A 14077-nucleotide genomic window follows, 5' to 3' on the forward strand; every position below is an offset into this window, starting at 1 on the left:
TGTTGGTCAGGCTGGTCTCGAACTCCTGACCCTTGGGTGATCTGCCCGCCTCAGCCTCCCAAAGTGCAGGGATTACAGGCATGAGCCACCGTGCCCAGCCTATTTTTAAGTTTAAAGAAGATTTGATATCTGGTAAAGATTGCCCCCCTTCTTCTTTAGAATTATGCTGACTCTTGATCCTTTGCTGCTCTTTGTGAATTTTAGGACCCACTTTTCCATTTCACTAGAAACCAACAATAATCAAAAAACTTGAGATTTTGTTTCAAATTGCATTAAATTTGTAGATTAATTTGGAGAAAATTGGCATCAATGGTTTTGAGTCTTATTTGTCTATGCATGATATATTTTTTTCTGTTTACTTATCTCTTTTTTATAGACTTCAATAAAGGTCTATATTTTTCTCTCTAAAGTTGTGTTTTAAAGAAACAGCTTTATTGAGGTATAATTTACATACCATAAAATTCACCACTGTCTAAAGATCTTACATATCTCTTGTTGGATTTATTACTAGGTATCTTTTAGTTTTTATTCTAGGTTCCTTATGGTTATTGTGAGTAGCATCATTCCTTTTGAAAATTTTTGTTATTGGTACATAGGAAACTTTTAGCCTATTTTCTTGGTTTTGGCTGGCAGGAAAAATTTTTTTAACAAAATTTAAAAAGGACTGGGGACTTTTTATTTTCTGTCATGAGCTAGGATAGGAGAGAAAACTTCATTCCAACATATGATGGCTTGAAAGCCCAATCCCAGGAGCTTGAAGAAGATAAAAGAGGTGACAAGGAACCCTCCGAACACTTCACTAAGTGTTCACAGTGGCAGAAAGAAGGGTCTGTCCCTAACTCTTCTCTTCCCTTCCAATTTATCTATGGCATCACTCTTTATTTATACATTCGTTTATTTTTTCATAAGCTTTTAAGTTAAAATATGGAGTTCTTACTATACACTAGGCACCGTGTAGGCATTGGGGACCAAAGTTTTTAATGTGTAAATTTAAATTTTACAAAAGAGTACTGAGAAAAACATAAAGACGGCCAGTTGGCTAGCCTTCCAGCTAGGTTGTCAAAAAACTATAACACTTCACACAGGTTTTTCTTATATATTTTTGTATTTAAGCCTCATAGATATCATTATTCTCATTTTTATAGGGAATAAATGTTAAGTAACTATTGATCAATTTGTTTTTGACAAAAAAATAAGAACTATAAAATATGATTGTTTTTATTGCTTATAAAGTGCCTTTGATTTTGATTCCTTTTGTGTAAACGTTAATAATTTTCTTTGTCTGTCTTTGAGCATTGCATAAAAAGGCATTGTATAAAGGAATATCTGTCTCCATATTTTACAAAAGAATACTTCGAGAAAACCACTTCAAAGTCAGTCCAAATGTGTAGTGGTACACCTCAAAGCAGCCATCTCAGTTTGTGGGAACCTCCTGTGCATTGTTACTTTTTAATATAAGTGAAAGCTCCTGATAGGCAGACTATGAGAAAATTATCTGGGACAGAAATTGAAGACATCCAGGAAATCTGCAGTGATTGTTTCAGCAATGACTTAAATTTCTACTCTTAGATTTATTTTTTATTTTAATTCAAGCTAGTCTGTTGAAGATTCTGGTCACTTGATCTTACTTTTTATACTCTTTCAACTATGCTGGAATATATTAGATTATGAAATTCATGAAAGATTAATAATCTGGAGCTTTTTTCAGTAGTCTAGGATTTGGAATATGATTCTCATGAAAGGAAATTTTCTTCACGAAAAAAGTTTCACAGAGGAAATAGTACTCAAGCTACACATATTTAATAAATAAAGCTGATACTTGCATTTCTCCCTTGTATGGATAAAAAGTCATTTAATTTTTTTTCATTTTGTTTTAGTCACTGTATATATGCCTTATTTCCTGGGTCCATGGGAAGCATGAGTCTGTTGGGACTTGGGACAAGAAGAAAACAAGACATCTTCACAAGGAAAACCAAGTACTAAAAAAAGGATCCTCCCAACTCTGAAGAGATAGAACACAAACATGGCCGACAGTGGACTTAGGGAACCTCAAGAGGGTAAGACTGATTTGTCTAGCACTGAGGGTGCTGCTGTAGGAAACCAGGAGTGTGCAGAGAGAGAAAATCTCTGATGACTAAAATCTGAGGTTTTGAAGTAAAAAAGCTAATTCAGTGGGTTCATTTGTTTTGATTATACTTATTCTTTCAAATTTACTGAATTTTACTATAATGCGAGACCCTAATTATAATATAAGGAAGATAAATGTTTTAGAGACTCCAATAGTAAGGACTTATAGTAATGGAAAAATACAATGCTTCTTTAAAAAATGATGGTAGACAAATCTTTAGAGTTATATATATCCCGTGATGTGCTATATTTAGAAGGTATCTTTCTTCTTCTTCTTCTTCTTCTTCTTTTTTTTTTTTTTTTATGTTACCCAGGCTGGAGTGCAGTGGCGTGATCTCAGCTCACTGCAACCTCCGCCTCCCGGGCTCAAGTGATTCTCATGCTTCAGCCTCCAGAATAGCTGAGATTACAGGCGCCTGCCACCACGCCCAGCTAATTTTTGTATTTTTAGTAGAGACGGGGTTTCACCATGTTGCCAGGCTGGTCTTGAACTCCTGACCTCAGGTGATTCACCTGCCTTGGCCTCCCAAAGTGCTGGGATTACATGCATGAGCCACCACGTCTGGCCATTCTTACTTTTATTAAAGAAACAAAGTCTTTTGGAATTTCCCACGTGCTGGGTTTTGCTGATTATATTCTTGATGCATAATTTAATGTATTGCTGTATCCCTATATTTCTTGGAAACTGGTTGCTCTAGAAGCTTACCAGATTTAAGTTTAGTTGTTTGGCAAAAATACTTCCCAAGTGGTCTAGAGTACTTCTTACTGCATTGTATTAGAAAGTAAATGATATCTGTTTGGGTTTCCCTGTTTTCATGATGTGAAGATTGGTCACTGGGTTCAGCAGTTGTCAGTCTGGCTCATCCACTATAAAAGTCCCTATCAGCCTTTTGCATAAGGTTTTGCTACCATTGATGAGCATTGCCTTTCATTAGGGAAGAGGATGTATTTAATATAGCCAAAAGTTTGTTCTGTCGTATAATTTGTTTTATATTAGTGTCATTTTATATTTATTAACATGATAAGATTTTTTTTGTTTTTGTTTTAATCGCCTTTAGTGGGAGCCAAGAGAAATAATGTTTAGGAAGTGTCTTGTAAACCATGAAAATCTATGTAAATATTATTATTAAACAGGGACCTTGTTAAAATATAAATTTATGGGGAATTTTTTCTAATAAAAATTATAAACTTTTATCTCAATAGACTCTCAAAAGGATTTGGAAAATGATCCATCAGTAAATTCTCAGGTGCAGGAGACCACAATCATAGCAAGTAATGCTGAAGAAGCTGAGATCCTACACTCTGCCTGTGGTCTTAGCAAAGACCACCAAGAGGTAGAGACAGAAGGTCCAGAAAGTGCAGATACAGGTGATAAATCAGAAAGTCCAGATGAAGCAAATGTGGGGGAACATCCAAAGGATAAAACAGAAGATGAGAACAAGCAGAGTTTTCTGGATGGCGGAAAAGGGCATCACCTCCCTTCAGAAAATCTGGGTGAAGAACCCTTGGATCCAGATCCCAGCCATTCTCCAAGTGACAAGGTAGGAAGAGCAGATGCACACTTAGGGAGCAGCTCTGTGGCCCTCCCTAAGGAAGCGAGTGACGGAACTGGAGCATCTCAGGAACCACCTACTACAGACTCCCAGGAGGCCCAGAGTACTGGTCATTCCAGTGCAGGGCAAGAGGGTGAGGATACACTGAGGAGGCGACTGCTGGCCCCAAGTAAGAGAACCCCCTGAACTACTCTCTTGTTTTGTACTGCTCTGTTAACTGAGAACACAGCAGAAGTCAGAGGCCTTCTTTCCAGAGAACTTTTGTCTATCTTTCATAGGATTAAGGCCTTTGGGCCTTGCCCAAGCTCACACCAAGCCATGACTGAGTTGATTTTAGAATGAGGTTTCTCATCTAGGCTAGCTCATTCCACTATATTAAGTTGCTTCCTACACATAAACTACATTTCTAAGCATGTTTTTATTAACTGTTAATATTGATGTGATATGACAAAAAGGGGCATGACTTTTAAAAAATTCGCTTCTGGTTTTTTATTTCTTATGAGAATATTTTGACTTACAATTTTTAAAATCTTTTACTTTTTGGGAAACTAAATGTTACATAAATCAAGAGATGGGTATATTTAAAAATGAGCATTAATGGGACAGTATCCTTAACTCAGTCATGTTTCAGTTTTATAGGACTTTGAGTAAGTCAGTTAGTTTCTCTATACGTGGTTTTTTCTGCCTATATGTTAAGAGGAACAAGCATGTCTTCCCTTATGAAGGTAAGCATTGCAGTGTGCTAAATCCTTAACTGGAACTGGAGGTGTGAATTCTAGTTGTGGCCCTACCACTTGCTGACTTGGGTGACCTTGGGAAAATCTTCCCTTCCTGGTGCTTCAATTTCCTATTTGTAAAATGAAGAAGTTGGACAAGATGATATCCAAACATTCTTCTAGCTTTCACCTTCTGTGATTGTCTGTGTGGGTTTGTATTTTATAAGCACTCTGAAGAGCTCAGTCTGAAATGCCCATTTGCCAGTGCAAAAGAATATAAAATATAAGATGTTCTGTTCATCACGGACTTCAGCAAGGGCTAGTAATTCATGTTTCACTGCAAATCAATGACGAATCTCAAATATATGTTTTATTTATTAATCATTAGAATAATCTGTAACTTCAGTGAAGGCAAGGACTATGTCCTCTCATTCATTCTGTATCTCTGGCACCTGGCACATAGAAACACCTTTATGAATTTTGTCAAATGAATGAATGTGATCTGTAAGGACCATGACCTGCGTCAGCATTTCACTGTTATGAACTAGGTGCAATTACTTACACCTCTAGTCCCAGTTACTTGGGAAGCTGAGTTGGGAGGATTGCTTGAGCCCAGGAGTTCAAGCCTGCAGTGTGCTATGATCACCCCTGTGAATAGCCACTGCATTCTAGCTAGCCTGGGCAATGTAGTGAGACCCCATCTCTTAAAAAAAAAATTCACTGTTAGGCAGGTTCACTGTGAGTAGAAAAAATATTGTTTAAAAAAATCTAGTTTAGGCCAAGGGTGGTGGCTAACTCCTGTGATCCTAGCACTTTGGGAGGCCAAGGCTGGTGGATCACTTGAGGCCAGGAAGACCAGCCTGGGCAACATGGCAAAAACCCATCTCTACAGAAAACACAAAAACAGCTGCATGCACCTATAGTCCTCAGGAGGCTGAGGTGGGAGGATTGCTTGAGCCCAGGAGGTTGAAGCTGTGGTGAGCCGAAATTTCAGCACCACACTCCAGCCTTGTTGACAGAGTGAGACCCTGTCTTTAAAAAAAAAATGCAGTTTATGTATGGAAAGCAATTTAATATAGTTGAATGAGGTTATCTATACTCTAAGAGATGAGAAACCTTGTTTTCATCTCAACTTAGCTATATCTCTTTTTTTTGTTTTTTTTTGTTTGTTTTTTTGAGATGGAGTCTCACTCTTTTGCCCAGGCCGGACTGCAGTGGCGCTGTCTCGGCTCACTGCAAGCTCCGCCTCCCGGGTTCACGCCATTCTCCTGCCTCAGCCTCCCGAGTAGCTGGGACTACAGGCACCCGCCACCGCGCCCAACTAATTTTTTTTTTCTGTATTTTTAGTAGAGACGGGGTTTCACCGTATTAGCCAGGATGGTCTCGATCTCCTGACCTTGTGATCCGCCTGCCTCGGCCTCCCAAAGTGATAGGATTACAGGCGTGAGCCACTGTGCCTGGCCAGCTACATCTCTTTATGTGACCTTGGGCAAGATCTTTAATATCCCTGGACCTTTTTTCATGATAGGTTAAGTAATGGGGCCGGAGTAGGTGTCCATTATAGATCCTTTCAGTTCTTAGATTCTATGATATGATATTTTAAGAACCTACTTTTTGGGGTGATAGGAACAATCCTTTATAAGTGAAGATGATCCTACTCATCTATGCTAATAGAAGTACCTGGCTGGGGTTAAGCACAAATTTAGATTCTAGTGTGATTTAGCTTAAGAGTGCTAAAAATTGTTGCCCTTCTTTTCACCCACATATTTTAAGCTTGGCATGCCCTCCCTACACCTGGATTTTTACATATTTCGTGAATTTTCTTCACCTTATATTCTTTGCTTTGTATATCTCCTTCACTAAGAGTTTCAAATCTGCTTTTGTAAGCTATTTTGCAACTGTACACTAATCTCTCCTATCTTAGAACTTAGTGCCTCTGTTATTTTTATATTCGGGGTCTTGAGGAACCATGTGAAACTCGAACACTGGAATTAGAGCACAATTACCCTGTGAAGTTGAATCTTGTGTACAGCCAACATTTCTTAAATCCCTTCTTGATTTTATACATTTTGCTGAATTACATTTTAGGTAAGTTTGGCTGCACTATTTAAATGTCTTTGTCTTTGATATAAGAGGCAGTAAGGAATTGTGAATATAGCAACATTATCCTTGAATGAATTTCACAGCATTTCATTTTATTCTTCTAAGTAGAATAAAAGTAATAGTCTTAAAGAAAAGACAGGAAAAATGTTAACTTTGGTTTTTTTTTTTTGTTTTTTTTTTTGAGATGGAGTCTTGCTCTGTCCCCCAGGCTGGAGTGCAGTGGCACGATGTCGGCTCACTGCAACCTCCACCTCCCAGGTTCAAGCGATTCTCCTGCCTCAGCCTCCCACGTAGCTGGGATTACAGGCGCCCGCCATCATGCCCGATAATTTTTGTATTTTTAGTAGAGACAGGGTTTCACCTTGTTGGCCATGCTGGTCTCAAACTCCTGACCCCAAGTGAGCCACCTGTTTCAGCCTCCCAAAGTGCTGGGATTACAGGCATGAGCCACCGTACCTGGCCAAGGTATAGAAAGCCTTTTAGTCAAATCATTCTTTGGTTTGGTGAGAGATATAAAGGTATACATACTGTCATTAGTGTACTGCCTAAAAATAATATTCTTTTCCTCTCCAGAGGCTGGAAGTCATCCACAACAAACACAAAAATTGGAAGAAATTAAAGAGAATGCACAGGACACCATGAGACAGATTAATAAAAAGGGTTTTTGGAGCTATGGTGAGAACAAACCTGGTTTTACTGCAGTGTTGATTCACTTTCAGAAATCCTCAGTGAAAATGCCTAGAAAACTAGCAGATTTAAACAGTTTTAACATTGTGTTTATATATACTTATTTAATGATTGGTAGTGAGACATAGCAAAATAGTACACTAGAGTTTTAGGGATTTTTCCCTTACGGGTGCTGGCTGATATTTTGCTGTGCTTAACAAAATGGAATTTCTCACAATAGGAAAGGCTTTTCCTAAACAAGAAACAAAAACTGCCTTTCTAATTAGAGAATATTAATTTTTCAAGTGCACTTTAAAGTTATGACTCCTAAAAAAATGGTCGGCTATAGGTAGTAGGTGCAATGAGAAGATGAAAAAAAATCTTGATCACTCATGTCTAAATTACATCATTAGTTATAATAACAAATACATAGACTCAGCTTTTACCTTTTATTTTTAAAAATTTTTTACTGAGTACTTAACTCTTCCACGTAGCTTTTATCTTTTAACAGATATATATCTGTTATATCTGATATATTATATATATATATTATATCTGATATATATATATAATCTGAGAAGAGATTAGAGAAAAGGTACTTCTGGTGGATTGAAAGTTTAAACAATTTATGCAAAAGAAACTTATTGCTCCTAGTAAAACCTGCGGGTATCTCTGCCTCATTTCAGTTTACCACAGGCTTTGTTTCTGGCTCGTGTTCTCTGTAATTTTCTATTCCTTTTTCATTCTTTTGACAGGCCCTGTGATTCTTGTCGTCCTGGTTGTGGCTGTTGTGGCAAGTTCTGTGAATAGCTACTATTCCTCTCCAGCCCAGCAAGTGCCCAAAAATCCAGCTTTGGAGGCCTTTTTGGCCCAGTTTAGCCAATTGGAAGATAAATTTCCAGGCCAGAGTTCCTTCCTGTGGCAGAGAGGACGGAAGTTTCTCCAGAAGCACCTCAATGCTTCCAACCCCACTGAGCCAGCCACCATCATATTTACAGCAGCTCGGGAGGGAAGAGAGACCCTGAAGTGCCTGAGCCACCATGTTGCAGATGCCTACACCTCTTCCCAGAAAGTCTCTCCCATTCAGATTGATGGGGCTGGAAGGACCTGGCAGGACAGTGACACGGTCAAGCTGTTGGTTGACCTGGAGCTGAGCTATGGGTTTGAGAATGGCCAGAAGGCTGCTGTGGTACACCACTTCGAATCCTTCCCTGCCGGCTCCACTTTGATCTTCTACAAGTATTGTGATCATGAGAATGCTGCCTTTAAAGATGTGGCCCTGGTCCTGACTGTTCTGCTAGAGGAGGAAACATTAGAAGCAAGTGTAGGCCCAAGGGAAACGGAAGAAAAAGTGAGAGACTTACTCTGGGCCAAGTTTACCAACTCTGACACTCCCAGCTCCTTCAACCACATGGACTCAGACAAATTGAGTGGGCTGTGGAGCCGAATTTCACACCTGGTACTGCCAGTCCAGCCAGTGAGTAGCATAGAAGAACAGGGGTGCCTTTTCTAAAGCTAAGCACAGAGTTGGTTACAGAAGGTATATGTTTATGAAAAAGTTTGTTTAAAGGCCTTCCATTTATATGGAAGGAGGTTGATAAAATAGCTTGAGGAAATAGCCTGAAAAACAAAGATGAGCTTATTTTAGAAACAAGTTTTTATTTTTTATTCCTTGTAAAATCTTTCTAATCTAAGCCTTGACAAAGCTAAAAATTAACCTGACTTTTTTTCTTTGGACCAAATCAGGTTTGAAATATGGATGATATATATGAGAATTTTTTTTAAATTCTAAAATATAGCAACGTTGCACAGGAAGATACTCTTACTTCTTAGAGTAACTACAGAGTGATTTTTTTTTTCTTGAGTGAGACTCTGAAGAACCTTTTCGATAATGTTTGGACTTGGACTAAAGCAATTAGAATTATGAGGCAATGATAACCTTTAGAAAATTTTTCTATCACATGTTGAATATTTTCAAACCTTACTTTAATAATCTAAAGTTACGGGATTATATCTTATATTAATTTTGCAGTTTTGAGTAGTATGATAAAAGAAATAAGAATTCAAACCATTAAGTACCTACCTAAATACTACATGTAAGGCACTGTGCTTTTATTCCATTCAGCTGAGGTATAAGCAGCTGTACTCAAATGTTCTTAAAAATGAGAACCAGTGGGGAAATTGTTTATAATCATTGGAAATGAAGAAATTCCAATTGGCTATATCTTTACTTCAGCTTTTCTTGAACGATTTACAGCAGTGATTTTCAAACTGTGTCTACTGGCACCCTTCCCCTTTGTATCAGAGCAGTTCTGCTTTTAACTGTTTTATATGTTGGGGTTCTCTATGAGATTTCATTGGAACAAAGAGTTTCACTGATATTCGAGTTTGAAAACCATTGATTAAGTGAAAAAACATCTTAGAAGATAGGAAATATGTTTAAAAAATGAATGTATTAAATCTTATGAGTAGGAAGATGAAATACAGGTTTATTGTATAGATACATTATTTATGAAGGATAAAGATCTATACATGAACAGCAGAATGTATAAGCTAGCATTTACTAGCATGTCTCTGATGCTTCTGTCCATTTCTGTTAATCGTCATTTCTGTCCCCTCTGCATGGAATTTTATACTTGTCTAGGGTAAGAGTTTGTAGACTCTTTCAGCAGAACAGATTTTAATAACCAATTTATTTGTTTTATTTTAAAAGTTTATTTTTGAATAACCAATTTAATAGTAAATTTTATATGAACATTTGGCATAACTTTACCAGTTTATTTCTATGCAGTGATGGAACATTATGTAATGCAGCTCATTTCTTGACCAACTAGTTATAGAAGTACCATTAGGTTAAAAATTAGAGAAATCTAAGAGATGTTATACTTAGTGAGAGGAAGCAGAAATGGTGGGTAGATTCTCAGAGGTTTTGATGTTCAGTACTGACGGACCATGTTCTGTGATTGTAAGAAAGATTGAAAACAGTTTGTATGGAGATAGTAGTTGATTAGCATTTGAGCTCTGAAAGCAGAACTCTAGTAAAATGATCTCGACCTAACAAAGGGTCTGTTCCATTATATAGACTATTACCATAATCCTGGATTGTTTCAACTGGGTTTTGGCCTCCCCATTATATGAGATCATATGTATATATCTAAGAAGTCTGATTAAAGTATGGAAAGATTTTAGGAAACACTAAGAAGATACAGGGATCTTTATTGATACCTAAAAAGATTACAATTGAGTAATTGCTCAATTGAGTGTAGGGGCATACCTGAAGGAAGAATTTGCATTTGGGACTTCGAAGGAAGCTTCTGAGAGATTTGGGAAAAGACCTGAACAAAAAGTTAAAGCATGGTGAATGTAATATCACTGTCAATCCAGTATAAAAGCAGAGGAAATTGAAGGAAAATCTGTATACCATATGCACATTTTTTCTGTCTTTTTAGATCTTAGATGCTAGCGTTACATCCACAAAACCAGTGTTGCCTTGTATAACTATTATATTGGCCTGCTGACCTGTGCTACCTCAGATCTGTAAAGGAACCAGTATGTCGCATATTCTTGTTTCTTCATTCAGTTGAATATGGTTTTTCATCATTTCTCTTCAAAATAATTTAGAAAAATAAATTTCTAAAGTCATAATTTTTTAATTTAGCCTTTTTAAAAACATTTTCCCTTCCATGTATAGTGCAATCAATTGAGGGTGTTGTCAGTTTTCTGTCTGCTATTTCAAAAGTCTTTTTTTTTTTTTTTTTTTTTTGAGATGGAGTCTCACTCTGACTCCCAGGCTGCAGTGCTGTGGCTTGATCATAGCTCACTGTAGCTTTAAACTCCTGGGCTCAAGCAATCCTCCCACCTTAGCCTCCTGAGTAGCTGGGACTACAAGTGCAGACTACCACACCACTCTACCACACTATTTTGTATAGAGACAGGGTCTTACTGTGTTGCCTAGGCTGGTCTTGAACTCCTGGCCTCAAGTGATCCTCCCACCTCAGCGTCCCAAAGTGTTTGGATTACAGATGTGACCCAATGCACCCAACCAAACTTCTTTTTTTTTTTTTTTTTTGAGAGAAGGTCTTGCTCTGTCACCCAGGCTGGAATGCAGTGCAGTGGCACAATCTCATCTCACTGTAACCTACACCTCCTGGGTTCAAGTGATTCTTGTGCCTCAGCCTCCCAAGTAGCTGGGATTACAGGCACGCACCACAATGCCCAGCTAATTTTTGTATTTTTAATAGAGACGAGGTTTTGCTATGTTGTCCAGGTTGGTCTCGAACTCCTGGCCTCAATTGATCCACCTGCCTTGGTCTTTCAAAGTGCTAGGATTATAGGCACGAGCCACTGCACCTGGCCTCAAAAATCATTTTTAAAAGAAGCAGTATATTAGCTCTGGGTCTTCTCATGACTAAAATGACTATTTTTAAACATAAGACCATATTTTATAAATGTACAGATAATTCAAATCTATTATCTAATGTATTAGGTTAATTTCTATTTGTTCTATACTTTTTTTTTTGAGATGGAGTCTTGCTCTGTCGCCCAGGCTGGAGTGCAGTGGTGCAATCTTGGCTCACTGCAAGCTCCGCCTCCTGGGTTCATGCCATTCTCCTGCCTCGGCCTTCCAAGTAGCTGGGACTACAGGTGCCTGCCCCGACACCTGGCTAATTTTTTAAAAAATATTTTTAGTAGAGACAGGGTTTCACCGTGTTAGCCAGGATGGTCTCGATCTCCTGACCTTGTGATCCGCCCGCTTTGGCCTCCCAAAGTGCTGGGATTACAGGCGTGAGCCACCGCACCTGGCCTATTGACATTTTTTAAGGTTTCAGATTTTCTTTTGTGTGTCTAGTAATTCATCTTTTATTGTCAAAGATAATTTGCTTATTTGACTTAGAAAAATGATTTGTGGGCATACAATATTGTATGTGATACCTAAACGTTGCCATTTTAGTTACTCTTACAGAACAACTTTCATTACGCTGTATATTAATATAAATTACTTCTTGAGTAATCCCAGAATTGTAGAACCAATTGGTAGAATCAGAAACTGTCTTTGGACTTGAGGTTTTTCTTCCCTTAGGGTAAATTTTAGGTTTTCTGGTTAGTTTCCAGGAGTTGGCAGAGAAGTTCATATCACTAAAGGTGTTCATATCACTAAAATAGTAATGCTAATTTGTTTCATATTTCTATTTTAAAAAGCAATCAATAAAGACATTTCAATACATTTCATTTGGAAGCCCCCAAGTGTATGGTGGTTAATGAGGCTCAGCATGCTGTTAACCCACCATTCTCTCAGCTAGTGACTCCACTAAATAGTGCTAGCCACTGAGATGGTTTTGACCCTTTAATAGCCTTTTTTTTTTTTTTTTGAGACAGAGTTTCACTCTTGTTATCCAGGCTAGAGTGCAATGGTGCGATATCTCGGCTCACTGCAACCACTGCCTCCCAGGTTCAAGAGATTCTCCTGCCTCAGCCTGCCAAGTAGCTGGATTACAGGCACGTGCCGTCACGCCCAGCTAATTTTTGTATTTTTGGTAGAGACAGGGTTTCTCCACGTTGACCAGGCTGGTCTCGAACTCCTCACCTCAAGTGATCCACCCGCCTCGGCCTCCCAAAGTGCTGGGATTACAGGCGTGAGCCACCGCGACTGGCCTACACAGCTTTTAATTGCTTGATTTATACTTTATTAAAGACAGGAAGCACAATGAGCAGTGATACTAAAATATAACAAATATGGCATGTGAAAGTGATCATTATTCAGATGATCTTCACCAACACTGTATTTGCATATATCTGACCAAACTTTATGCGACATAGGCAGGTCTCTGGCACTTCAAAAATGAATGTTAAATAGAAAATAATAAATAATAGCTGATTAGGGTAATCATTTATTTAATCAGAATAAAGATTATATCCATAAAATTTACTTGCAGAGAAGTACTTTCTTTTTGTTTTAAAGACAGGGTCTCACTCTGTCACCCAAGCTATGGTGCAGTGGCACAATCACAGCTCACTGCAGCCTGGACCTCCTGGCCTCAAGGGGATGATCCTCCTACTTCAGGGATTACGCCACCATGCCCGGCTAGTTGAGAAGTACTTTCAAATAGCAACATGAAGCCTTTCCTTTATCATTTGAAAATAAAACGTAGCTGTAAACATAAACCAGTATGTCTTTGTAAAGCCAATAATATATCATTTTATAGGAGCATTGTCTTCTTGTGTTTTTCAAGTTGACTATGTAGTTCAATGTCAGTCTCCATTTTAATATCTTGTTTGTTTATCAGCCTGAGCATATTTCATTTTAAAATGTATTTGTTGAGAAGTCATGGTGGTTTTTTGTTTTTCACAAGTCAAGTAGTTTGAACACTATCACTTGTCCAATGGGAAAGTTGATGCTTATCTTTATGGCAAATGCTTGGTTGAATAATATATTTGCAAAGATGTTAATTCTAGGGAGAGCTAAATAAAGTTAAGATACCTGTAAAACAGTTTCTCCAGATGACTTTAAAATAAGCCTTATTTTTGTAAATTTATGTTAAATTTTAGGTGTTAAGTTGTGAAATACCTAATGATGTGGGCCTAAATTTGCCTCATTCAGACTGAGACGGGGCTGTTAAAATTCATTTCTAGCTAATAAACTGTGCTATAACTTCTTTATTATTATTATTATTATTATAGTTTAAATTCTGGGATACATGTGGAGAACGTGCAGGTTTGTTACATAGGTATACACGTGCCATGGTGGTTTGCTGCACCCATCAACCCGTCATCTACATTAGGTATTTCTCCTAATGCTATCCCTCCCCCAGCCCCCCACCCCCTGACAGGCCCCAGTGTGTGATGTTCCCTGCCCTGTGTCCAAGTGTTTTCTTTGTTCAATTCCCACCTACGAGTGAGAATATGCGATGTTTG

At 38.1% G+C, this 14077-nt stretch overlaps 1 protein-coding gene across 3 annotated transcripts in view; it reads left to right on the top strand.

The window, feature by feature from the left end:
* LOC109023055 (torsin-1A-interacting protein 2) overlaps positions 1 to 13818 on the top strand; it is a 37233-nt gene extending 23415 nt beyond the window's left edge. For all 3 annotated transcript variants that reach the window (XM_031012533.3, XM_055366942.2, XM_055366947.2), the window contains 4 exons: positions 1878 to 2057; positions 3331 to 3849; positions 7073 to 7174; positions 7921 to 13818. In XM_031012533.3, coding sequence (XP_030868393.2) covers positions 2024 to 2057; positions 3331 to 3849; positions 7073 to 7174; positions 7921 to 8678 — 1413 coding nt within the window. In that variant the 5' untranslated portion in view covers positions 1878 to 2023 and the 3' untranslated portion in view covers positions 8679 to 13818. The remainder of the gene's footprint in view (positions 1 to 1877; positions 2058 to 3330; positions 3850 to 7072; positions 7175 to 7920) is intronic.
* Positions 13819 to 14077: the final 259 nt, after the last annotated feature.

The sequence above is a fragment of the Gorilla gorilla genome, chromosome 1 (genome assembly GCF_029281585.2).
Source record: "Gorilla gorilla gorilla isolate KB3781 chromosome 1, NHGRI_mGorGor1-v2.1_pri, whole genome shotgun sequence".
Classification (NCBI taxonomy): domain Eukaryota; kingdom Metazoa; phylum Chordata; class Mammalia; order Primates; family Hominidae; genus Gorilla; species Gorilla gorilla.